General features: G+C 40.3%; 1 protein-coding gene across 3 annotated transcripts in view; it reads left to right on the top strand.

Moving 5' to 3' along the window:
- The first annotated feature begins 5,214 nt into the window (after window positions 1–5,214).
- USP32 (ubiquitin specific peptidase 32) overlaps window positions 5,215–26,236 on the top strand; it is an 84,785-nt gene continuing 63,763 nt past the window's right edge. For all 3 annotated transcript variants that reach the window (XM_075112807.1, XM_075112809.1, XM_075112810.1), the window contains exon 1: window positions 5,215–5,381. In XM_075112807.1, coding sequence (XP_074968908.1) covers window positions 5,324–5,381 — 58 coding nt within the window. In that variant the 5' untranslated portion in view covers window positions 5,215–5,323. The remainder of the gene's footprint in view (window positions 5,382–26,236) is intronic.

Here is a 26,236-nt window from a genome sequence, read left to right on the forward strand (position 1 = left end):
TTCGCCCCTCAGTTTGGAAGGAAACCTGGTAAAGATAGTTCTGTTAGCTGTATCTGTGTTGGAGATTTGGGATCTACGTTTCAGAAGCACAGAAATGTCTTGGAAAACAAAAAGATCCTGGTGCAGTGGGTAGGACTTGTCTGACCAGAATCCATTAACTGCAATTTCAGATTCTACTCTTACGTTTCTGCTCTGTGACCATTTGAGAAAACAAAGTTTTCTACATCTTTCTAGTGTGGGACTGTGGGTTTGTTCAGGTTTAGGGTTTTTTCTTAAAAAAAAAAGAAAGAAGGGGGGGGAAGGCAAGGAAAAACCAAAGTTTTATCAAGTCAAAATCGAGCCTGGGATGGACTTGCCCTCCCTTCCTCCAGCTGCTTGGAGCAGATCAGGACAGGCAAGGAAAGGTCTGTTAAATGGAGAACAGACTGAAGTGCTGACCTTTGACACGTAGAAATGTAAGCCCTAAATGATTGTTCGAGCATTCACATGCTCACATATTTTCCTAGTCACAGATTTGCTTTTGATGACCAGAAGTTCACTTGCCAGAGTAATAAAACCCCAGAAAACTCCCTCAATGGGTTCCTAATATACAAATTCCTAAAGACGACCCACAGCATGTTGTAGCAAAATTCTGCTTCTTGTAAATAATGCATAAAAATAATACGAAGCTACTTTACAAAAAAAATATTACAACTAAGTAATAATTATAGGGAAATATTTATGAGATATGGAGACTCAGAATCTTTGGTGCTATGGGCTACTGTTCTGTGGATGTACAAGATCTGAGACCCCCTTCTGCTCTGTTTGACTGGGGCCTTTGACATGAGTTTTCCTATCACCTACTAATGCCTCGTCTCCTCATGCTATTTTGTATTTTTTGTCTGTCAGGCCACCAGTTTCTACACAACACTTATGGCAGCTTCAGCTTTAGTTTTAGCTCTCTGGATGCTTTTTCATCTCTGCGCTGAAAACCTCCCCAGCCCTACTTCCTAATCTTGTATTAAGTACAAATACTAAAGAGTAGCCTAATGTTTTGTATTTTTTTTATATCATCCTCAACATAAGGATTGCAATTATTATGGAGAACAGAGTGCAGCGTTTACATAGAATAGGATAATACATTTATATATTTTGAAGTAGTTTGGAAAAATTAAGGATCAGTTGATCCTTAAAAAAATTAATACTATCCCAGGATGGGGAGGAGACAAATATTGAGGAAAGAGAGGCGGAGAGTTAGAGGAAAAAAATAGAGCAGGGCCTAGAACTTGCATTTTTGGTTCCTGTTTTTAGTGAATTTTAGATCAGGAAATCCTAGGGACTTATACCGCTCTTCTCACGATGTTTTTGATTCACTGCAGCTGTTCCACAATTACTTTGCTTCTCTCTTTTAAGTTCAGGCCTTTTCAATGCAACTCGCAACACCTTCTCCTCAGCAGATGGCCACTTCAGCCTCAGCTGAAGCTTGTGTTTTTTTCCCCCTGTTCCCGGTAGTCCCGTGGACTGCCAGCCACCCTCCTGCTGACTGACAGCTGCTCTGCCAAGAAGGCAACGTTGCTGCAAGCCGCCCGCAGCTTCTGTGCGGCAGTCAGTGTCTGTTTTTCCACAGGTACCTGACAATGATGCAAAGACACTTACAGATATTTGTTAAGTGCTTATGGATTAATTTGTGATTAGTGAATAATTAAATAAATCACAGCAATCAAAAGGACATGCGGCCAGTTACAGTTAGATTTGCACATATAGCATATTTCTACCAGAAGAGAGGGTATATTTCATCCAATATTCATCCAATATGAGTCTAAATTCACTGTGTCTTAATTTGATTTACCTTTGACATTACATTTAAATAGTAGCAACATCTACAATCTTACGCTCCCCAATAAGGCTTCATTAAAAACTTACTGCCAGATCTAATCCATGGTTAGCATGCAAAGTCTTATCTCTAGGTTCCTGCTTCAATGCCTTTGAGAACATGCTTAATTTAATCTGAACAAAGACACTGCCATCAGAAGCCTCCCGTCTGATTTTCCAATCTAGAATATCTTTGTTATTAAATTTGGTGCAAGCCGTGGTGCATACAATGGATCAAGTAAATTATTTTAAAGCGCTCTTCAAATGAAGTTCTACCGCTTGTTAGGCATCATTTGTATTTCTGGGACATAGAGATGTCACTTTAGTTTGGATTTTTTAAAATGTCATACACAAATGCAGTATAAGTCTAAACAACTTAGCGAGCTGTGAAAAGCAGCAAGCTTTAACACATATTTTTAACCATTTTTGGAAAGAGCATTTCTTTAAAATATGAATCGTTAACCATCATTATTCACCATCATTCCAATCCACTTTCCTTCCTCTAAAGGAAGGATCTCTTCACTAGAGGTTTCTGCTTCCTTGATTTTGCATCAAATATTAAGTCAGCTGTTTGTGACTGTAGTTTAAGCTGGGATGGTGGCATGATCTGACTTGTAATTATAATTTTAGGGATTAATTTTTTTTATGATTTAACGAGTAAACCAGTTGTCCTTAAAAACCCTAAACTGCCTGATAATCTCTGCTGCCTGAGAACAGGGTTTGTTTATGCTACAAGTAGAAGTTCTGTCAAGACATAACAGATAAAAATGGAATAGTTTTGCAAAGTGCTGGTGAGACCTCAGCTGAAAATGGAATAAAAGTCTGGTTATCTATACTTGAAAGAGTGATCTGAAACTGGCACAGAGGGAGTCTGCTAAGAATTGGTGGAATGATGTACTGCTTTAGAGAGGGGCAGCTAGGAGAGCTTAATTTGTCAAGGGTTTTTTGAAAGCTGAAAAGAGATAGATGGGTTTCTGTAAGTATACAGAGAGGGATGTCGGTAACTCATCCATGTTGCAAGAGGGAATTGAATAGATGCAGGACAGCAGTTATGAGCTGTGGCATTTGCAATTGCATCAGATGGGAATCGTTGTTCTGGCAGGTTCCTTCACTCCTAGATGAAACAGGCTGGAGTGTGATGTCAGTTCTGTGGCATACCTGTCACTTGGGTTTTTTTTTGTCGCTGCTGTTTAATAATATAAATTACTGGAAGTTAGAGACTGAAGGGAGGTGAGGCAAGGGTAAATAGTTGTGGAGAAATCGGCATGAAAACCAGAAGAAATTGGTGCGAAGCTGCCGTACAACACCGTTGTAGTTGCTTCCTGCTCTAATTGCTTTCTCTAACTGCTCGGCCAGTTTGGGTCTGGCTGTCTCCCAGTGCAGCTTGTTCCAAGCAAAACAGGGCTCTCAATGTATCGTTATCTTTGTAATTCAGAAGAGCAACCAAAACGTTAAAAGATTGTTACTAGACATAAGGTCACACAGGAATACCACAGTGAAGTCAGGAATTAAAATGTCTCCTCAGCTGCGAGTTAATACTTTAGAAAAGCGATCCACCACAAAAAGAGCACGGCACAAGGAATGCCATCGTTAGGGCTTGGAATACTTCATTTAATCGCAAGATAAAACGACTTCTCCAGCTGTTTCTTATATTGCCAGCTTATGCTTTTGATTGACATGTTGCCATGTTTGTGGAATTCTTTCTCTCAAGTATTTTAAAGAGTTTATATTGTATCTAAATTGAAAGCTGCTTGGGTAAGGGACTGTACTGAGAAGGGAAAGGTAAACGTAGCATAGGAACAAGAGGATATAAGGAAGCTTACATCCTCTTTAAAAGATAAGTGCATAACAAGTGGCCGGCGGGTGAAGTATGTTCCCAACAATTTCATTTACGTTTTTAAAAGGCACTTATGCCCCATCTTCCACCCCTATTGTCTATATTCCAGAGAGGCAAAAAGTCCTTTGTGGCAAATTTATAATTTATATTCTTTGTCACCACAAAAGTAAGGGACTAGGCGATTTGGATGATGGCAGAAAAAAATGTAAGGAGGCTTTACAAAGCTTAATACATTTTTTGTGTCTTTGCACTGGAGTGGTGTCACATGAGGCAAAATTTGGCCTTCAAGCAAGCTTCTCTGCAAGCAGCATTCCTGGCTTTGCGTGTCAGATATGAAATTTGCTTGGAATGTTTGCTATAAAAATACCTACGCGTTAACTTACATTGGTGAGATAGGAACTTCGGCTTGACCTTTCTCCAGCTCTGATGTGGTAAGATCGTTCAGTACGGAAACCGTAACTTAGGGAATGACTTGTAACTGGTGTTTTTACAGGCTTTGTTTCTGTGCAGGAACAATCTGCCCTTGGAAATCAATGTTTTCTTTCAAACTCCTTATTTTCTGCTCGGGAGTGACCCGGGGTATGTTACCGGGCTTAATGCTGTAACAAAGCCATTTGGGAAATCCTCCCATTCAGTGTAAGTACTGGACTGAATACTAAAAGCATATTTGCTTTAAGAACAGCAAAGGACAGAGGTATTCTCGATCCTTTTACAATTCAGTCCGTGTTTCTGTTTCAGGGACTGAAAGGACATTTTAATGGAACAGGAACTTCCTCTATCACCCCATGCTTGCAGTACTCCTAGGAGGGCTTTCTGGGGAGACCCGCGGCCCCCTGTGAGGCGGGGGGGGGGCTGAAGGGCCGAGGCACAGGGTACAGACCCTCGCATCCCTTGAGGCCGTTTTCCCCGCCGCACCGCGGCCTTGCGCCTCGCCCTCGGTGCATGTGTGCGCACCTACGGAAAAACGGTAACAGTTTCGCAAGCGCCAAATTTTGAAGCGGGTGCGCGGGGGTGGAAAAGGCTCCTGTTCACAGGGTTTTCCTCTCCGTACCCTGTGTGGCACGGCTGGGCGGGTACACGGCCCTGAGGGAGGGCCCGAGGCGCCGGCCCCGCTGTACAGCCCGAGCCGGCCTCCCTCCAGCCCCGCTGCCCCACGGGAAGGGCCGCGGCTCCTGCCGGCCGCTCCCGCCAGCCGCCCCCTTCCCCGACGGCGACTGAGAAGGAAGGCGGGTGGCGCGCGCCGGCGCCTGTGGCGGGCGGCCGCGGGGCGGTGCGTGCTGCCGCGTCACGTGACGCGAGGCGCTCCCCTGTGGCGGGAGGGGAGCGAGAGAGAAACGCGCGCGCGACGTCCGCTAGGAGGCGCCACGCGGGGGGGAAGGGGGAGCGCGCGCACGGCAGCACCGGACCATAACAGCCTTCCCCCGTCACGTGACGCGGGCGGCGGGCGGGGCCCCTCACGTGACTCGCCATGGAGGCGGCGGCGGGGAGGGCGCGCGGCCGCCTCCTCCCCCCGGCCGGCCCGGCCCGCCCCGCCCCCCCCCGCCCGCACCCTGCGCTCCGCGCTCCGGAGTCGGTAGCGGCGCAGCCCGGGCTCGGCGGCGCCCAGCCGGGGGAGGCCATGGACTGAGGGGCACCATGGGCGCCAAGGAGTCCCGCATCGGCTTCCTTAGCTACGACGAGGCCCTGCGAAGGGGTGAGGGCGGAGGGGAGTGCGGGAGGGGGGTTGCGGAGCGAGCGGCGGGGAGGGGGCCCGGCGGTGGCGTGTGTGCGCGGGGTGCGTTCCGCGCTCTGCCCCTGTCAGCGCGCGTCGCGGCGGCGTCCGGCGGCTCCTCGCACCACCATGACAGACCCCGGAGCGGAGGCACTTGCGCCGTTCCTCTCCCTCAGGCTCCTTCCCCGCCCCCTTCCTCTCCTCCCCGCTCCACCGCCCCCCCCCCCCCCCCCCCCCGCATTTATTTATTTATTTATCTCCCCCATCTCACTAACGGCGCCTGGGCAGCGGCGGCGGGGAGGAGAGGGTCTCCTCTCCCCTCCCGGCCGCCCCCACAGCTCGGCCGCGGCGGCCGGTGGCCCCTGGCGGTGCCGTCCTGCTCCCGCCTCTCGGCGGGGGGCAGAAGCTCTCGGCGGGCGCTGATGCCGCCGGACCCTCCCGCTGTCTCGCAGCCCTCGGCCTTGCTTCCCCCCACACCCCCGCTCGCCGGCTCTCCCGGCCGCCCTGGAAAACGGGGTGAGGAAATCCCGGCACCCCGGTGTGACAGGACTGGCCGTGCTGCTCCTCTCACCGCCTGTCAGCTCCGGCTGCCTCATACCTCCTGGCTCCTCATGTTTACTTGCTGCTGTCCCTGACAGGGAGCACGCATCTGCATCTCTAGGCTGAAAGATGGATGTAGCTTTTATGGTTTATTATATATGTTGCGGGTTTAGTCTGTTTCTAGATTCCCTGGAGAATTTAAAGAGGAAGGGAAAACATAAACAAGCTAAACGCTGAATACTTGCAGCTGCAGGGCTCCAAGGCGACAGGCAAGCTACACCCTGTCAGCTGTCTTTTGCTCTAGAACTGATATCCAAGTCCAAGGACAAAGAGGGACAGTAATTTTCAACAGTAAATGGTTTGCAAGGAGGATAGTGTTTTAGAATTGTTAGCCTGTTGTGGATTCGTGTGATGTGGTGCAGGCAGTTAAAGCAGTTCACCTGTTTGATATTTAAAGCATTGATAAAATTTACAAGCTCAAACCAATACATGGCTGCCCTTTTTATTTCTACTTGCATCCAAGAAGCATGTAATGATTGATAAGGGAAAACTGGGAGGAAACATTGAGTATTAATTGAAGGAGAAAGAAATAAACTTGAAATGGGATTTTTATTAAATATTTTAATTTTTTTTTTTTTATGGTGGAACCTCTAAGGGATGCCATGTCAAATAGGAAATGGAGCAACACGCTGTCAAGCAGAAGAAACAAATATGTGATTCAAGCTCACTTTCATTACAGATTTTAAACATAACAGCCTTGAAGAATTTAACTTCTAGTGACAGTATAGAAAGTCTTTAAAAGCATTGGTGTATGTATTTTTAGGGGATCTGGAATCATAAATGTAGCTTGGTTAGAAGTGTGAAGTTGAATATAACAGGAAGTGTTTGAAATAAGCTCTTTGGAAAATGCATTCATTTGGTCAAGATGTAATTCTAAAGTTCATAAATAAGAAAAATCAAGTGTTTTGAATTTTGAAGTTGGATTTAAACTCGTATACTGCTTCAAAATCTGGGACATTAATCTGGATGTTTCATTATTAAAAGTTTACTTCACATAAAGATAAGATTGAATTTTTTAAAAAGTTATTTAAAATTATTTCTTGCACAGCGAGCGTAATATTTTTCTTTGATGTTATTCTACCCGTATGAGGCATTTAATACTGTTTTTCTGTAGGGGAACAGAAAGGTTGTTTTAGTTTCTCTAATATAAATTGATGTTTTGCTAAATAACTATGTTGTTTACTTAACCAGTGAATCCTTGTATGTATAAAACAGGCTAGTTATCAAAACTTTAGTCCTTAGGCCATTCTTACTTGCACAGAACCGTGCTGGTACTTGTGGCATTCCTGTGGACACAAACAGCGATGGTGGATAAACATTTAATAAAAGAAAAGTCAAATATATTTATGTCCAATTAGATCTGCGTTCTCTAACATTGTGGCCTGGTCGTTAAATGCCGAGAAGGTTTGATATTAGGTGATACCATAGAAATTCTTTAACTGTGAATTCTTCGTATGTAATCAATAGGGGTTAACTATACTTGTGGAAGTAGCAATCATTCAGAATGTTGTGGTCATATTTTTGAGACACTGATTTCAATTTCAGTTGTTCAGAACAACTGGGAAAATGCAATGAGTGCTGCTGGATCTGTACGCTTCAGAAAACAAGGCTGACTTTCAAGTTATGAGTGGCCGCAATTTTATTTATTGCAACTCCATTTTGGGAGTAACCAAAGGTTGTGAAGGTGAGGAGAGTTTTTGTGGTTAAACACTCACAATATAAATAACTGTAGCTAAAATGTAACTTCTATTCAAGGAGATGAAAATGTGAGAGCTGTCTGGTGTTAATGGCCTTTCTCACCCTTGAGCATGAGATAGCAATGCAATTTTTTTTGTCCTGCTTGTTGGCACAGACAGCTGACTGCACTGTGGATGACGTGGCCACGTGGATGGGCATGATGAAGGTGTCCTGTATCTACCAGTGCAGGTCAGGCTGTGTCTCGTTAGTCTCCCTTTTTGCCTCATGCCCTGTAAATTCGGCGTTCAGTTGTGTAGTTTGGGAGTGAAAGGTGAGGGATGCTATTTTAGACAGCTCTTCTCTTGTTACGAATCTTGCCAAATTATGGTCACCTTATTTATAGTAGCCAGACGCACTACTTTGCCTGTTGCTGTGGAAAAGGTATGGGCTCCAAACTTGTGGTGAGAGCCCTTCCTGACCCTGTAGAGCTCCTTCCGAGGCTGACTTCTTTGTAAGGAGATGAAAGTCATGGGCAGGTCATTATAGTAAGTAAAAGAAGTGCTTAATTCCAAACTCCGCATAAGATTATTGGTTGTTTTATCAAATTAAGTTTGTGATGCCATAAACTGGTAATGTGGCTTTTGGGTTTGTTGCCTTTTTTTTCTTAGCCCTAAGCTCCAACAGCAATTTTCTGCTGCAAGTCAGGCAGGCTTTCCTAGCTTGGTCCGTATCCCTTCTTGGGTTTGGTGCCTTTTCCAACATGTGCCTCTGATTTCTGACTCCTCTGCTACTCTTCTGTTCATCAGGCTGTCCGGCTGTTCGCTCTTTCTGAGACTTGCCCAGTGTTAGGCCTTGCCTCATGCCAAGGAAGTAGCGCTCTAGAGTCTGCATTATCTTTTACTCTTTGTGCTGGCAGTCTTGACACCCCATTCCTTAAAGGGATGTCTTTGGCCAATAAGACTTTAAAAAAGGAAGAACTTTCTATTACTATTGTATTAGCTCCAGCACAGCGGCTCCTGCACTATTCTGTGGTGTGTGTGTGTGTACAGAATATTTTAATAAGTTTTCCCTAGGAAAGAGATTGCTATGTGGTATTGATGGCCGATTTATTTCAGACCCCTAAGGTCAGGACTCTATTTTCCAGTGACTGTTAATGCATTCTGCTTAAGTAACTTTCAGAATATAATAGCAGACTGCGCAAAAATTTATAAAGGTACTTGAAAATTATGAGATTATAGAATCTGTAGTCAAAGTTTCTGTGAATGCTACTTAGAGCAGGTCATGCTAACTCAGGCCATTTTCAGCTTATGTATGCTAAATATTCAGTCAGGTAACCACTTAAACAAAAGACATGTCAGTGAATAATCATGGATCTGTCAAACTTGTGCCAGAGAGGAAGGCAGGGTTTTCTGTCTGCTTAGAGCAAGAGAAAAATTTTGCTGCATGCCTGCTGGGATGGAAGAAGGAGGAACTGCCACAATGTCAGTGTGGTCAGGGAATATAATGTTTGGAGAAATGAGTGGCTTCTGGTGAATCTGTTTCATTATGTTTTGTTTTGTGGATGATGATTTCTGAGAAAAAGAGCAAAAGGAAGAACAAAAATAGTGCCGTCTTTCAAAAATGTGCTGCAGTTAAAACGCCAGCTAATACTGAGGCAAAACTTGCAGGTGTATCAATTTCCCAGTATTCGCCTCTGGAGAGGTCACGAAATAGTTTTTGAAGGCAGTTTTCTTTCCTGTTTGTGTATCTCAAAGATTCTACCAGTTGGAGAAGAACAAGCCTGTCAAAGAAATGAGAACCTGCTTTAATCCACGAAAAGGTTATTAGTATGGTTCTAATAATGACTAATGTTATGTGATGGGTGGAAGATAAATCTTGCTAATGACCTTTTGTGTCTTGAATGAATTTGAAAAATAGCTACATTTGTTTTATTTAAATCAGGGCATATATATCTGGTGTCTGATCATTAACATCCTCGAGAGTACAGATGTAATAAATCTAACAAAAGGATGATGGAAAACTTGTGCAAATATATAATCATCAATTTGAGGTTGTCTTGATCTGAACCTGGTGACAAAATCCACAAACTCAGCCCTTGAGCCCATAGAAGACTACTTTTTATTACTCTAGACTATGAAATTAACTTTTTAAATACCAGGTGATTTTTAGGAAAAATTATCAGGGAACCAACCATTTTAGTGGTTTATTCTCTTCTTTCTATATACCATGAAGCAAATGTTCTACTTTCTTTTCTCTTGTATCTGAAAAACAGTGCTTGAACACCATAGGTAGGTGAACATTCTTCAAGGTAAGTTGTGTTCTAGGGCTATAAACCTCTGCCCTTCTGTTTAAGGAGCTTTGAGTTTTCAGATGCGTGTGGTGAAAATGCCTAGATCTCTCTCAGCCTTTTTTTCTTTTTTTTTTTTTAGCTAGCAGAATGAATAGGATCCACTGTTGAGTCAGTCTAGATTATACAGCAAGACTTGTTATGTCAGCCAGTATTTGATGGCTTTAGGGCTCTGTCATATGATTAAAGCAGGTATGAATGCATAGCTTCACACTTCCTGTTTATAAATCTGTAGAGCTGCAAGTAGCCGCTCAAATTCACAGAGCAGTAATTATTTCACAACTTTGGCATTCAGTTCTGATGCTTGTTTTGGGAGGTTACCACAGTACTCTCTGCTGAACATGTACTACAGTGTGCGAGTGACTTGGGGAATTCCACTTGAACTTCCACGAACTGGTGGAAGGAGGCTACTGTTAGAAGAGAGGTTATTTATCTGTAATTCTTCATCTGCTAAGTTGCAGGGACCACTTTCTCTTCTTTTACTTCGGGTTCCAAGTTTAGAGAAGTGTACTTAGTGGTTTTCAACCTCTTCTTACTTAAAACTGCCCAAGTTATTTCCTATTGGAAATGAGGAACAGTTGTATAGTGAACTTAAGTCAACTAGCAGTAAGTTTCCTTTCCTGAGATGCCTTTTGTGGTCTTTAGAAGTTCTTTACGAAATACCAGTTGAAAACTTGCGAATTAAAGGGAAAACATTGCTTTCTGCCTAGGCTTCTGGGAGTGTTGTGGTTCTGAGGGAGTCGATTGCGTACCTTGTAGCAGGTTTTTAGTAATTCTTAGATGGTTCCCAAGTCCAGCTGTACCAAGCATGGCAGTAACTTGGTGAGTAAATGTTGGACGTGCACACAGTGATCTAAGTCTGATAAAAGAGGATTTAAGAATGTAGGCATTTCATAAGAAACAGTTGGACATCTTAAAGCAAAAAGCCCTTAAAACCTTGAACTATGATTCCGTAACTGTTGGGGGGAGTCTGGTTTCTCTCTTAAACAGGTAAATTGTGGCTCTAAATAATAGTAGTCTCATAATATTAGATGCATTTTTTTCCTGTCAGCATGTTACTAGAGATTCAAATCGAAGCGGTCAGGAAAGCTGCCAAATGACCGTAAATAGATAACATCATTCCAGCCACGGTGGCTGGAAGTTAAAGGATAAGCTGAACAAATCCTCATTTTGAGTGTTAAGCATCTTGATAAAAGCTAAAAGTACAGTGTCAGGCTATTATATGTGTAATATATTTTCTTATATTGATGTAGAGTAAAATTGAGTACTCAAAACATTTATTTGTTTTATAGATTAAAAGCCTCTATATCTCATAGCTCATAACTGTTGCTTGTTCTGCTTTATTTCTTCTATTTTAATCAATGAAATCAGTTATTTCTATGGTCACCTCTTTGTAATCAGTTATTAGTTTTTACTCCTGTAACAGCAGGCCTTTTTTTTTTTTTTCAAATATACATGCCCAGAGAAAGTTGTTGAACTTTCATCCTGAGAGGTTTTCAAGACCTGCCTGGACAAAGCCCTGTGCAATCTGGTCTAGAGTTCAGCGTTGACCCAGTTTCAAGTTGAACTAGGTGACCTCCTGAGATAATTTCCAACCTGATAGATTCTAGGAAATATTTCTGTTCACCTTGAATTTTGTAAAGCCTTGTTTTTATGAAATATAATATCAGGGTCCTAAATCTACCTCTTAGTGTCCTACAGAGAAAATAAGACAAAAATGGAAACTAGGAAGCCTTTCAAAATGGTATGAAGCATCGCTAATGAAATGTGAAAGAAAAAAAAGAAAAGAGGGGGCTACTTGAGCCCTCTTGCACTTGACCTGTAACAGTATCAGGCTTTCTGGCTGGTGGCACTATGGGAGAAATTAGTAAAACAACCCTTACCCCCTTTTTTTTGCTCAAAGGGAAGCCAGCTTACTGTCTCATTTCATAAAATAAGTAAGGCATTCAGTTCTTTAGTACTTAAAAAAATGAAATCACATTCAAAAAATGTGCCTGTGAAGGGATGACAATAAAAAAGAACCTAGCATTAGCAAGTTATGTGATTAGGTGAGGCATGATATTTAATTCTGTAAATTAAGATTATTGTACAATTGCCGCCTTGTGGTAGGATTGATGATGACTTTTCTATATTTGAAAAAACCAGATGATACTAATGTCTGCCATTTAAAAAATTGCCAGAATATCTTCTGAAATTTGAGTATATTTTTGGTTATGTTGTGAATTTGTACATTCGTTCTAAATAATTTAGTATATGAGGAGTGCCAGGTAGGTCTAGTGAGTTGTATGTCCTTGAGCTCTTATCATGGCATCTGTAGGACTTAGCTACATTTTTAAAACAATCCTGCTCTTTTTTGCTCCAAGAAGAAATTCAAAATACAGTAAGCATACAGAAAAGAAATGGAGGAGGGTAGAACAAGTGTTGTGTTTTCAAATACCAGAATTGTTTCTTTCCATTGACTAAGTTATTTCAAGGACTGCTGTAAACCAGAGCTATCCAGTTGGGTTTTTTAGGGCCTCCTGGTTTATTTAACAGTAGTCTATTAATTCTAAAGATTTGCTCAGCAGGGAGCGGTACATCTGCTTGAGTCCTACTGGGCCACGTAGGTGCCATGTTCCTCCTCGGGCTGGGAGCTGCAGTGTGGCTTTACTGCTGCTGACTGAGGGACTGGGAGTGCACCAGGAAATGTTCACTGGCTCACTGTGGAACCTTACAGAGCCAGGTATGTACAGACGCCTGTGAAGTGGTGTTCTTAATGATTAGAAGAAGCGAGAGTGTGTTTCTGCCTGTCCTTGACTGATAAATCTTTGCCTTTGTAATGAGCATCATGTTTGCTGTCCACTTTGTTACTGCATCCTAGGTAGCTAGCAGTATGAAACTACTTGGTGGTGGTGCCTTACAGAATTACTTTGAGTAACACGTGGGGCTTGGTGTTCAGTGGAGGCTACTCAGGAGCACACAGCGTTTGATTTGAACTGCCCAGCCTCTCTTTAGGTGAGCTTCTGCTGGGTGTTGACTGCTGGCAGAGTTCTACAAGGAAAATCCAATGAGGTGGAAAGTGTGCTGAAGGTATATGTGCAGGTCTCCAAGTTCTGCATATGTGTTTTCAGAACTGCATTTTACAACCTAGACTTTGGTATTGTTCATAGTAAAACTGATGCTTTCCTAGTGTAAGTTTCTGTATAGGAAAGTAAGTTCTGGAGGTTAATACTAAATTTCTTTCTTAATTCTAAAATTCTTTCAGTTTTTAAGTGTTTTTCATAATAACTTATTTCTTAATTTGTTATATTGCTTGAAGTTGTTGCTTTTTCTTTAAGTTATACTTAGTCTAAATTACTGTGAATGTCCATGTGATATTTGCAGTATTGAAGAACTACCAAAAGCATCTTTAACATGTAATTTTCATATGAAAAGGTCATTTACATAATGAGACAATGAAGCCTTTGGGCAAAGATGAATGTAGAAGAAAAATCCATTAATGTAGATTCTGCCTAAGAGTTTGAAAGGGTCTAATTCACAAAACTTTGAATACTATATTATTGCTAGCACTTACTGGAATGAAAATACCCTGCTTGCCTAAAGAGTGGCAAAATCCTAATGCACATTCTCTTTTGTGATTTCTTCAGGGATATCTTACTTTTGTTAGTGATGACTGTGTCTGTATAGCTTTAGTGCTTTCAGCTTAGCTGTGTAATAATACTTTGCATTTCTTTTTTTCTGCAATGAATTCTAACACCTCTGAGAAGTGGGTTTTTATGAGCTTGTGTTTACAGTTGAGCAGAGTTGGCGTAGTCCTTGTAGGAGTGGACATGTTTGAAAAGAATGCATCTCTCTTAACTGCAGTTTTATTAAACTGGTGTAAAAGCTCTTCTGTATTTCTGATTCTTAATGGGTATAAGCTGAGTTCAGATCCTGGTTCAAAACAAAATGTGTCTGCTTATAGTTTTTGTAGTGGTTCACCAAATCTGTTTAAAAACCAATGCAATTTATAATCAAGCACAGCATTTTTCTATGTAGATAATTGTCATTCATCATAATGACAATTTTTAAAAAAATCCTTCATTATTTTAATGTAATACTGCCAGACGGCTGAGTTCTAGAGATAGAGATATGTGCTTCTTGGTTAAATAATCTAATGGTTTAACAAAATTACTTTCTTTTAAAAATAGGCTAACATTTGCAGCAAGGCCTTTATTTGGTTTTGAGGCAAAACAGGATATGCCTGAGAAAGGTTTGGACAAATGATAATCAAGGCAGTTTGTAATGACAAGGGTTTATTTCCCATTGTGTGCATTACTTAGTGTAAAAGTGGTGAAAGCATTGAAATTGTTACTTCCCTGAGTCATCGCCTCCCCTGAAGTGATGAGCTATCACAGGTAGGGTGACTTGGCATATTGAGTGATGTGCCACGATCTCTAAGCTGTTTAGGTCCTCCTCTCCCTTCTTCTTTTGGCCTATCACAACACGTAACAAGCCTCTTCTGTCACATGGGAATGTGCTGATGAGGCTAACAACTCTTTGTGCTTACCATGTGGTGTATTTGGGGAAAAATAATGATCTCTTTTCTGGAATGTTATTCATAACCTGCAGAGGTTCATGTGTTCGCCAGTGCATTGAGGTAGAACAGGTTGCAAACCACGCGGAGTCTGTGGGACAAGGATGCTGCTGAAACTCACAGGGCAGCCCCTTACTCGTAATGGGTAACTTCGGACAAACTGAGAAGATGGGCAGAAATATCATCTGGCCTTACGCATTGCCATATGCTTCAGTTTTGACTTTTAGAATGGATTTAAACAGTTAGTGAGACATTCTGTACCTTAAAAGGGGATTTGACTTCTCTCCTGGTCCAGTTCTCTGCAGGTGCATGTCATGAGCCACAGGGGAAGGCTGTGTAGAACTGGTCTGGAGTGAGGCAGCTGCATCAGTCATCAGAGTGCCATACCTGCTTCTAAACATCAACTACAAAGGGAAAACGAAGCTACATTTTCCAGTGTCTTGTATACCGTTTATTTTAATGTTTTTTTTTTTTTTTTTAATGTCCAAATCCTTTGAAGCTGCTTCGCTTAGGTTAGAGTCTGAATTGGACCTAGAAGTTACAAGAGGCAATGCTACCAGGCCAAAAGAAGAGATAATTGCATTCTGCATAGAAATGTGTTCTTCGTTCTTTAAAGATAAAACCTGTTACAAGTCCTTTTGAATTCGTTCTCACAAGCAGTGTTTTTTATTCACATTGCGTCTGTCTTTTCATTAGCTGGTCTTTTAGTTGTCATCCACTCATACAATTTAATTTCATGTTAAGTATTTAATATAGAATGTATGCTTACATTTCTTTTGTGTTTTAAATTGATATTCCTTATCTTAATTTATAGTGATAATGGAAATGCTCAGGTTTTGTCCTGTGGCAGGCTGCTTTGGCAGCAGGTCATGAACTGAAAGACTTTAACAGGTGTATGCTACTTTCTCAGTGGAACCCTGCAAACGATCATAAGACTGATTTAGTCAGATTTTTGGATGGTTTTTAAATGATCAATTTTACTGCATTAGTTTGAAAAATTGTTCTTTTAAAATTCTGAAACTTTAAATGAAAAAAATGTGGAAGAAAGTCAGAAACCTAAGCAGAACAGGAAGTGCCGGATTTAATATATCTGGATATAGAGAAAAAGAACTGAAAGCATTGGGATAGTAATTATGAGAACTTGAGTTTTGCAGATTAAATTTGTTCTAAAAACAAACTTGAATATGGCATCATGAATCTATTTTGGGCTGAAGAAGCACTTCCTTTCGTTCCATGTTTCTAGCTGTTAGGTGTTATCCAGAAACAAAATCTTACTCTGCACTGGAAATTTCCTAGTCTTGTAAAGAAGATTTTACGACGATTTCCCTGACAATGTGATACAGTTAAATCCTGGATTTTGTTTTAAAAATTAGAAAAGTGGATTTGCCCTTTGTATAGCTGAAACAACATTGCTCTAGAAAAATCATCAACAGCAGTTAGTGTAGTTGGTATAGCCTGCTCTGTGTTCTGTGAGGATGTTAACGAAGGCTGTTATTAGTGGAAAAGGAGTATAAGAACTTTTTGGTCCCTGTTTTCCAGTCTTGCTGCTAACAACAAGATTTTTCTCTTCCTAAAGAATTAGAATTGATCTTTTTGCCACTAACAAATCCCCTACTTTTTTGTTGCCTGCAATTTAGTGTTGTCTTCTAATAATCTTGGTTAAATAATAGTTGTGTAAATGTCTTGTGTGAACTAATGTTATTCCTTAAAAATTAGTAGATTGCAAGGTAGGTGAGTTAAAGGAGGAAAGAACCATAATATGCACTAATTCTAATACAGGACACTAGCTAAATATCTGCAGAAGCCGGAGTATATTACAAGAATGGAGGTTAAAAAGCAGAATATAAAATATTTGATAACATGTCTTCATATAAAATGTTCATAATTTATTATGCAAATGTGCTCTTCTAATAGCGATGGTAATGTCCTTGGGGATATCTTGTGAGTCTTCAGGGATTCAGGGAGAGATTCCAACTACTGATGTTGTTCAGGGCATTGTAGCTCTTCGGTGTTAAGTCTTTCTCATACCTTTTCTGTTTCTATACTTCTTTTCTGTGAAACAAGGTGTTTGTATGAAACTCTGAAATTTGTGTCATCACATCAATCTAAACTGGTCAGTGACAGTGAAATTGGTGGAAGGTGGTTTTCCAGACAGCTGTTACATGGTGTATCTAAACACACTGTTTCATTCCTCCGAATGTAGGACCTTAGGAATAGTATACATCTGATGATGAATATTTTTAGAGATAAATTTTGTAATACAGCACAGATATACTTAAAACTAGCATGGCATCTTTCAGGATAGTTCTTCAAAATATTAGTCCTCGGGTGTACATGGAGAATTCTCTTAACAGGGGCTGCAGCAGTGGAAATGGAGTTTGGAAATAGCGACACTAATGGTTTGCTATTGTCAAAAAACATCCCTGATTTGGTTCTTGGTGTTCTACCAAATGTGTAATGGGGTCCCAGAACTAACCACAAGCTAGTTTTTATTTTCTTTCTTGACTGTGTGGGCTAGTGTCTCTATTTGTGATTCTGTTTTTATTTTTCAGTGTAGCAAACTTGTTATCATGTGTTTATAACAGTGTAACGGAAGATGTAAATTTGTGACCTGGCACTAAAATAGTTTACTTTGCTTCGGAGTTTGAGATTATATTTTAGACAGATGTATCCCCAAGAGCTGAGAACAGATAGGCTCAAAATACAGAGCCTTTTATTGCCCATCAGCTGTATGTATACATATATGTGTGTAACCTGTGGGACAAAATGCTTGACCCCTAAGTGAGTAATATTTTTCTTCTAACTTTAGAAACTAAGATTTAGCAGTGTATAAATATTGTCTGAATCTTGTATTATTCTTTTTAATTGTCATAATATTTAAGTACTACTCTTAACTAGAGCTGGCTCTTTTAGCTGCCAGACTAAGGCTTGAGTAAATACTTGATTAAAACTATACCAGCAATTGCAAATTAGAACTCCTTGCCTTTATGCCTCACTAAAGGTGATAGGAAATGCTGCCTTCCTATGCAGAAGTTGCAGATTATGTTAAACTTTCAGGCTTAGACTATATATTTTTTTAATTAAAGAACAATTTATAGTATAGCTGCTTTTAGTACCTTTGACGCTGTTGGAAGAGAGGATATGAAATATTTGTTATATTACAATTTATTTTGTAGCAAGGTGCTTATGTGGTGTTTGCATTTACATAGTTGGCATTTGCCTTTGCCTTTCATTTTAATAGGCTGTTTATTTCTTGGAAATGAGTTATAGAATGTAATTTTGTGTATCTTAACAAGCATAAATGTCTAGATGATTTTCATGGTGGTAATAAAGTGGAAGCAGCTTTTCTGACTTGTGACAGAAGCTGTTCTGCTCACCTATGACAATACAAACCCTCAGTGTATTTGCCAGGAAAACTGCTGAAGGGGCAGCTCAGAAGAGTAGAGTTTTGTCTCTGATCTAAGTCGGGCTAAATAACCATTCCAAATACTGGAAAGACGGAGAGCTAAAACCATCATCCTAGGAAATCATGTATGTAAACTATAAAGAATCGTCAGAAGAAAATAGTAGTGGAAAAAGAAAGAAAAATGAGGAATGAAGAGGTTAGAAACTGGGCAATGAGTGATGACTATGCTCAGGTGAATATAGGCACCCCAGGCAGTGTTGCTTACTTCTTAAGGAGTCCCTAACTCCTGATGCATTTTTGTCCACGCTTCTGTCTTTTGGAGGGGAGTTCAGCGTTCTTGTTACTGTTGCTGCAAGGTGGCTTATGCTCTGTGTTTAAAACCACTTAAAACTTGCAGCTCTGCCTCCTTTCCTTTTACTTTTCTGTGCTGTTTCCACGTCTGGCTGTGCTGGTCAGCTAGCTGAATGTGTTTTCTCTTCTCCGGGGTCAGCAATAGTTTATTTGGAGCATCTAGAGCAGTAAGAGCACCTCATCTTGGAAGAACCAATAAATGCTCTGACAGGGGCCTGTGACCAGGAAAGGTGGCATCCTGTTGATTAATCTGGGCTAGAAATCGCTTTCTTCGGTCACTGAGAGCGAGTTTACCAGTTGTTGAATTGATAACAGTAGTTACTTCTGTCTTTAATATTGCAGTCTGTTGCACTTAAATTTGTGGTCATACGTATGGTAAAAGTTATTTTAATGATCTGCAGAGGTTTGTGAATTTTCAGGTTTCTTCTGTGGTTAACAGGGTTGGACTGGTAAGCATATAAAACCAGGCTCCTTTAATTCCTGAGGATATAAAATATAGCCAGTAAGATTTAAGTGCTCAGATGGTGCGAGGATTATTTCACTGCTGGGGCTATTATATAGCAATTCCTATCCACAGTAGTCTTATGGGGAGGGTTGTCACAGAACCTGTACTGATTAGCTTTGCTTGAAGCAAACATAATCCAAATAGCAATGTGACAGTGTGTGCCCTGATGGAGATACTTTACAGATGGATAAAGCAGGCTAATAATACTTAATGGCATTCTTTTTGAGGATGGTAACTGTGAGAAGTAATCTCTTTGAAGATTAAAAGCGTCACATAAATGCTAAGTCTTCATGTTACAGAAAATTGGCAAATCCTATTGTAATAACTAAATCTTCCGCTCTCCGCACACAAGATGATAAACCTTTGATATGCATTATGGTTAGGTCTCATAGAACCAAGAAAAGCTTTATCCCCAGGATCAGCCACTACTACCAAAAAACCAAAGAATGGGTAGGAGGAAAAAAGTATGAATGGATTGAATAATTTGATTTAAAAAAAAAACAAACCAAACCAAAACTGTGTTGCTGCTATCCTTAAATTCCTGTTACTGGTAAATGTCATGTTAAGGCTGTTAAGTCTTTAGTGAGATGCACTGTGTAATTTGAATGGTGCCATTTTTAGTACTCTGTTTATGAAAGAGTCTTTAAGAGCCAATTAATTTTTTTTTTTTTAGGGGAAGCAGGATTTTTTTGCCTGTGTTTTCCCCCAAAATATTCTCAAGTGGATTCCTTTTTGGCAGGGTTGGGTGGGTGTGGAGGTTGTCACTTCAGTCAGAGCTGGTTCTGTGTTTTCCCCCAAAATATTCTCAAGTGGATTCCTTTTTGGCAGGGTCATGTGGGTATGGAGGTTGTCTTTTTAGTCAGAGCTGGTTCATTTACCTCAATTGTGTTTTGCAGTTTGTTCTTCCTCTTGGGGGTTGGTCCCCAATATGCTGTACGTTGACTTGTGCATTTTACCTCTTTGAAGCATTTTAGTAATTGCTTTTGATTCTTGACAACTTCATAACTGTAGTCTTTAAGTCACAATAAAGACTAATGAAAAAAGTAATAAAATTTCCATGTATAACTAGGATGAAGATTCCTGGGGGAAATATTGAGCAAGTGATTACAGGGAAGATAATTGTCTGGTTAGAGAATTATATGCCCCGTGAGTTTGATACTGAACCTGTGAAATTGTCACTTAAAAATCAAAATATTAGAATTATTAAAACCCAGGCTGGAAGTTGGGAAGAGTTTGGGGTAGGTGAATTTTGCTTGCTTTCTGAAGGATGATCAAGTTGTCTGTTTTATTAAAATTCAGGTTTGGTTATTTTTTAGTGAAGACTAAATGCAGTGGTATGCTGATGGTTGCAGATTATTGCTTGCTCTGTATGCTTGAGATCTGCAGGGCTGGGTTTTTTGTTTTTGTTTTTAAGGCACTGACATGGCAAGCTGTTTTTCATTCAGTAGTGACATTGGAAATTCAGATTTTTCATGTGCGTGTGCTTTTAGAGTATTGTGGATATTTTGATGCTTACAGTTCTGGAAAAAGTACCAGCTCTACTAGCTGTATTGTAAGATACTTTAGTCAGATGAACACAAAGTTTCTTGATCCTTTACCTTAACTGAACTTTTTATCCTCCCAATTTTTTTAATTCCTGCTTCTGCAGTAAATTTGTTTCCTGTTTAGAATTTCATCATTGTCAATGCATTGTGCTCTTCTGCCTTGATTTGGCTTTTTTTTGATCATCACCTATGAAATAAAATAATTTATTTTCAGGTAGCCAGATGAAATATTTTAGGCTTTTGAGACAAAGATTTTATCAGATTTTTGGTGCTGTTACTGCTACTTGTACTAACGGAAGTGATGCGTGTTACTCTTGTGAGTCTGGTGTAAATAGAGGTTACCAAATCATTGATTTGTATTCAACTACTTTTCTCTAGTAAGATGAAAGGAAAGAAAACAGATACGTGTGTTGTTTACGTGTCTGGTTAGTTATAGATGATGTTAATTGGCTGTCAGTTTATAGTAGCCATGGCAGATTAACTCCACCTACCCTCAGTTAAACTATTAAACTATAGGGATTCTGTCTTTACCACAGATTAAAGCAACTCCTTAGTAGTACCTTATAGTACTTCTACAGAGTGTCTTAGATCATTTACCAAACATCTGTCTGATGTAGACTAGACTGGTGTTGAGACAGTTAAGGCATGGAGAGGTTAAGTGTCTTTTGCCTGAATGTCTCAGGCAGTATTAAAAGAGTTCAATGCTATGCTTTTATTCTTATCCTTTAGTACAAAAGACAACTGTATGCTTTTGAAAGCTGTATTTTGTATCTCATTCAGCATCACCACAGCATTTTACGTAATTGTGCTTGGATTTTGAAGGGCAGGGGAAGAAGCATTGTAAAGGAAGGTATTTTTTGTGGCTGGTCTGACTTTCCTAATAAATATTAAATAGGAATTTAACGTGCATTTATTGTGCTTCCTCTCGTTGCACATGTTATAGGCAACGTATATAGTAATTATGTTATATAAGCTGTAATAAATCCATTAAGCCTGACTAACTACTTCTTTTAACCTTTCGACAAGCTCCCTTCAAAATGAATATTTGTTTCTTATAATGCTTAACATTCGTGCCTGAACTGTTGCGTCTTAAGCAGCAGTGATTGCTCGTAAATTTGGTGTTCCTTCTCTTCAGTGCATCTTTAAATCTTTAAACTTCTTTGCAAGAGTTTTGGAGAGCAGCCATGTTCTCTTAGTGTTGCATATATATATCTCAACAAATTGCAAAATATATACAATTAAGGGAGACTTTAAGTACTTTCTTACAGTATTTGAATAAAACATACTATTGAGGTAATTTGTTTATGTCAATGTAAAAATATTGTCATATTTTTATGATGAGTCCTAATAAATTTCACTAGCAGTCTTGTAACAGCAGAGTAACTTTTGCTGAGACGGGTATTTGCTTCCCAGCTTGCTGAGTTTTGCATGGGTGTTTGTTGTATAAAGTTGTCCTGTGCTTTTCAGTATGGCCTTTGTCTTGAAGTGACGGAGTGTGTGCTGTACATTGAACTGTGTTACTCACAATGCATTTTAAAACTTTCCAAGATAAAGACAAGAAGGTGGGGGTGGGATTAGTGCTACAGGATGTGGAAAGAAAAAAGTATCTAAAATAAATAGAGAATGTGTCTGCAAAACTTGCCAAAGCTCCACTGTAAGGGTTATTTCCTCCTCCTCATTTAGGTTAAACAGAACTTAAGGTACCTCTAAAGATGTACTTTAATGTTACAGAATGGGTAAGCAAAAGAATAGCATCTGCTGCCTGAAGGGAAATAGTGGTACAAAATTATTGTTTTACTGTTTGGACTACAATTTTTATACAAAATGGACTTCATATTTGAGAGTTGACTGAGCACCTGTAAATGTTACAGAACTTGAGTGTTAAACAGTAAATACTTCAAATAATTGACCTTGTTTTTACACACCCCAGTGAGTTTTAAGTAGGATAAGGAGGAGGGGAGTAACGAGCTGTGTTTTCTGCTTTCCTTTTCAAAATGGAACATTATATCTAATGGCCAGAATATGGGTATCTAAGATTAGGCTTCTACATAAATGTAGCATGTTTTTTTTGAAGAGAGATTCCCTGCAGCTGCCATTTATATCAGTGACACAGCTGGTGGGGATCCCCTCTGAAATTGAGGCCACTTTTATGTGGGTAAAAAAATAAAGTTTAAGTCTGGAGTTGGGCATCTTGGCTTGCATAGTTTGAGCTTCAGATACAGTTTTATTCTGAAAGGAAAACTGCAGGATGTCTTGGTGATAAATATCTGGAGTGAAAGCACAGGATTGTCTTGGAAGGCCCTACAGAAATCATTACCTGGACAGATACGAGTTTAAAAAAATAGTAGGGTCGTAAATCCATATAAACAGCGTTAAGTTTAAGTAACACTATTAAACTAAAAATATTCTCAGCAATTGAAAGAGCTGAAGGTTTGTTACAATTACTGTAAGTTAGGGTGACATTTTTAGCTGAGGTTGCATGGTTTAATTTAAACTTTATTAAACAAACTGGAGCTCGAATATTCCCTGGAGAGTTGGAAGCAGCACTAATCTTCTGTTAAACTGTCTTTAACTTTATTGGAAACCATCCAGCCAAGGTAGTATTGAGGAGGTTGGTATTAGTAAAAGTTACCGAGACAGAGTGACATAGAGTATGACTTCTTTTGTGGAAAAGACCGTTTGTTTCAGTGGTGGGCTTTGGAAGTAGGCATATATCATACTGAGAATTAGAATACAGTATCTAGTTACTGAAAATTGTTTTTATTACTTTGAATTAGAACCTGACAATAAAAAGTTAGTTTCTATTGGCTTGAGGTGTAAAGAATTAGGTGTGCAGTTCCAATTGCATTGCTTTGCCATAATACTGAAGTTGCGCCACCTGTTATTGGTCGGAGCAATGTGGAGATGGTTTTTGCAGTGTTGGCTGCCATAAACTTATTTTGGGAAGTCTGACGTGTTCTGTTTTTCACTGTCAGGTTATGAATGCAGCAACAGTGTATCCAATAGTGTAGTGTCTGTCTGTCTAATGAAAGCAGCTGGTGAATGGTCTTCTCTTAGGTGTTTGCAGACAACTGTCTCCTGAAGGTGTTTGGTAAGACTGTGCCTTTGGAAAAAGTGAATATACGTAACAAAGAAACTTAAGGCAGCGTCGGAAACAGGGTTATTAACCCCATTCACGCCTAAAGGTGGGATTAAAAATACCTCCATGGTCTGTGATGCTTGCTGCACAGGACTTGTGGAATTGAGAGAAAAAAAAAGTTTGTGGGTGTGTAAGTGTTCTAATTTTTAATATTATTCTGGTAATAGATGTACTGCTTCTGGAAATGTTACTTTCATAATTTAAAACTTAGTTTTATTTCCTCAACACGCCATCATGTTCTATCTCAGTGTTAAATAATTGGTACTTTGGTGTTGGGGTTTTCTATTCAAATCTTTTATTTGTCTTTCAGACTGATAGTAAACATTGATATCTTTGATTTATACTCTGCTCATTTCAGTAGTACTTTCATGTGCCTGGATCTAAATGTATCATGAACTTATTTTTGCAAAGCTTTGCAGATGATTTTAAATGGCAAGCATCTGTCATTTTAATGTGTCCTGGAGAGGGAGTGGAAGTAATTACCTTTCCTGTATTTCCATGACCTGTTTTGTAGTTTCTGTGTGCAAACAATAGTATTACTTGGCCTCCAGCACTAATAACTTGCTTTTGAAATGTAACACGGACTAGCAGTATCAACGTACCTACTATTAAATGATATACTGACAATTCTTTTTGAAGGTGCTAGTAGTATTGGTGGATTAGCTTTCTTCCCAATATTCTCCTCACCAACGCATCCTTCAGTAGGCCCCCAGTCACTTCTGTGTTTCACAGTAGATGTGTATGTGTGGGATTTTCCTATTCCTGAGCACTGCCTGAAATTCACTCTTGGCAGCTGTAGGTGCTCGAGGAAGCACCAATAACTGCTGCGTGCAGTGCTCTTGGGTGTACTGTATATCTCCAAGATGTAGTTGGTGTGTTTCATCACTGTGCTTGTTGTCTTAACTTGCGATACAGTGAGACCTCTTTGCTTTGAGTAGAGGCCTTCTCCGTCCTATGAAATGGCAAAACAGCAACGCTGCCAAGGTTAAATTAATTCACTGCTGTTTGTTACACCAGAGTTTAACACAAGAAATACTGCTCAGTGCAGTTCTGTCACCAGAGAGGTGTGTGCCTGTTGGTGACTCTTAGAAACATGTAACTTGTTTCATGTACTTAGGGATGTGAGGTGATGCATAAAATACCTCTGCAGTACTACTGTGGTCTGCAGTTATGGTTGTCAGATTACAAATTGCTTTAATTTCTGTTAATACAGGTAAATCTCATTCAGGAATGGCCAGTAAATTTTATCATTATGAAAGTACTTGACTGACTAAAATAACTTTATATTCTAGCCTATTACATGTAGTCAGTTCGCATTTATTGGATTCATAAAATTTTCTGTTAAAACAGTAATTGGAAGTTTTACATGTCTATGGGCTGTTGTATATCTTTTAATTAATTCTAGCAAGAAAATAGTGCACAAGTATAACTGCAAGATTGTAGTTGTGTTCTGTGGAGAAGTGCTCTTGCAGTAAGCGGGCTCAGCAGTGACAGCAGCTGGAAGGTAACTAGAGTTGTGTGAGACTGCTCTGCCCAGAAATTGCAGGGACTGTCAGCACAGCAGGAACGCAGCTCTGTGCCGGCGTGCAGCTGAGTTCATACGGAGCCTCCTTCGCTCCTCCCCACCGTGCTGCCATCCTGGGATGACTTTTAATGAACTGGAACAAGGGACAAAATCAGAACTTAAAAAGGAATGCTGAAAAAAAATATATTTCCTTCATATTTATCCCCCTTAGCAATGCCAAGATTTTACTTATGAACCATGTGCTGGGGAGTTGTCCCTGTTGGCTGAAGACTTGCTGTGGTTATGCTGTGCATAAGAGGTGTGGAGGAGATGAGGTGAAGCATCTCTCTGATGTGAAGCACTTCTGTTAATTTCTTGCACATGTTTGGAGGAAAGGCTGTGGTGTGAGGGTTGGTTTCTTTGCAGAATCTTTGTTTTGCTTCCTGTTTCCGTAATTCAGAAGCGCTGAGGAGTGTGGAGAATGTCGCCTCAGGTTGCAGATATTGTATCTGAGAGTCTGTTTCCAGTTAGTTAGGGAAAATCGTGGAAGAAAACTTTAACTGGTGTGCTTAGCAGTGTTTGAGCATTCATTAAAGCATCACATGTAAAGACACAAAGAAAGAAAATTACTGTCTGGACAGATGTTAATATGAAATAGTGAAATTCAAACACCATATAAGGCAGGTAATAGTATTACACCAATATTCTTCTGCCATATAATTAAAGTATGCTCTTTTTATTAAACTAAGATATATGGTGTCACAGTTTAACCCCAGCTAGCAGCAAAGCCCCACAAAGCCACCCACTCCCCCCCAGTGGGATGGGGGAGAGAACTGCAAGAGTGAAAGTGAGAAAACTCGTGGGTTGAGGCAAAGACAGTTTAACAGGTAAAGCAAAAGCCATGTGCGCTAGCAAAGCAAAACAAGAAATTCATTCACTCCCTCCCATGGGCAGGCAGGTGTTCAGCTGTCCCCAGGAAAGCAGGGCTCCGTCACGCACAATGGTGACTTGGGAAGACAAATGCCATCGCTCCGAATATCCCTCCCCCCGCCTTCTTCCCCCAGCTCTGTGCTGAGCATGATGCCATACAGTGTGGGACATCCCTGGGGTCAGCTGTCCCAGCCGTGTCCCCTCCCGGCTCCTTGTGCACCCCAGCCCATTTGCTGCTGGGGTGAGGAGCAGAAAAGACCTTGACTGTGCAAGCCCTGC

The sequence above is a fragment of the Phalacrocorax aristotelis genome, chromosome 18 (genome assembly GCF_949628215.1).
Source record: "Phalacrocorax aristotelis chromosome 18, bGulAri2.1, whole genome shotgun sequence".
Classification (NCBI taxonomy): Eukaryota; Metazoa; Chordata; class Aves; order Suliformes; family Phalacrocoracidae; genus Phalacrocorax; species Phalacrocorax aristotelis.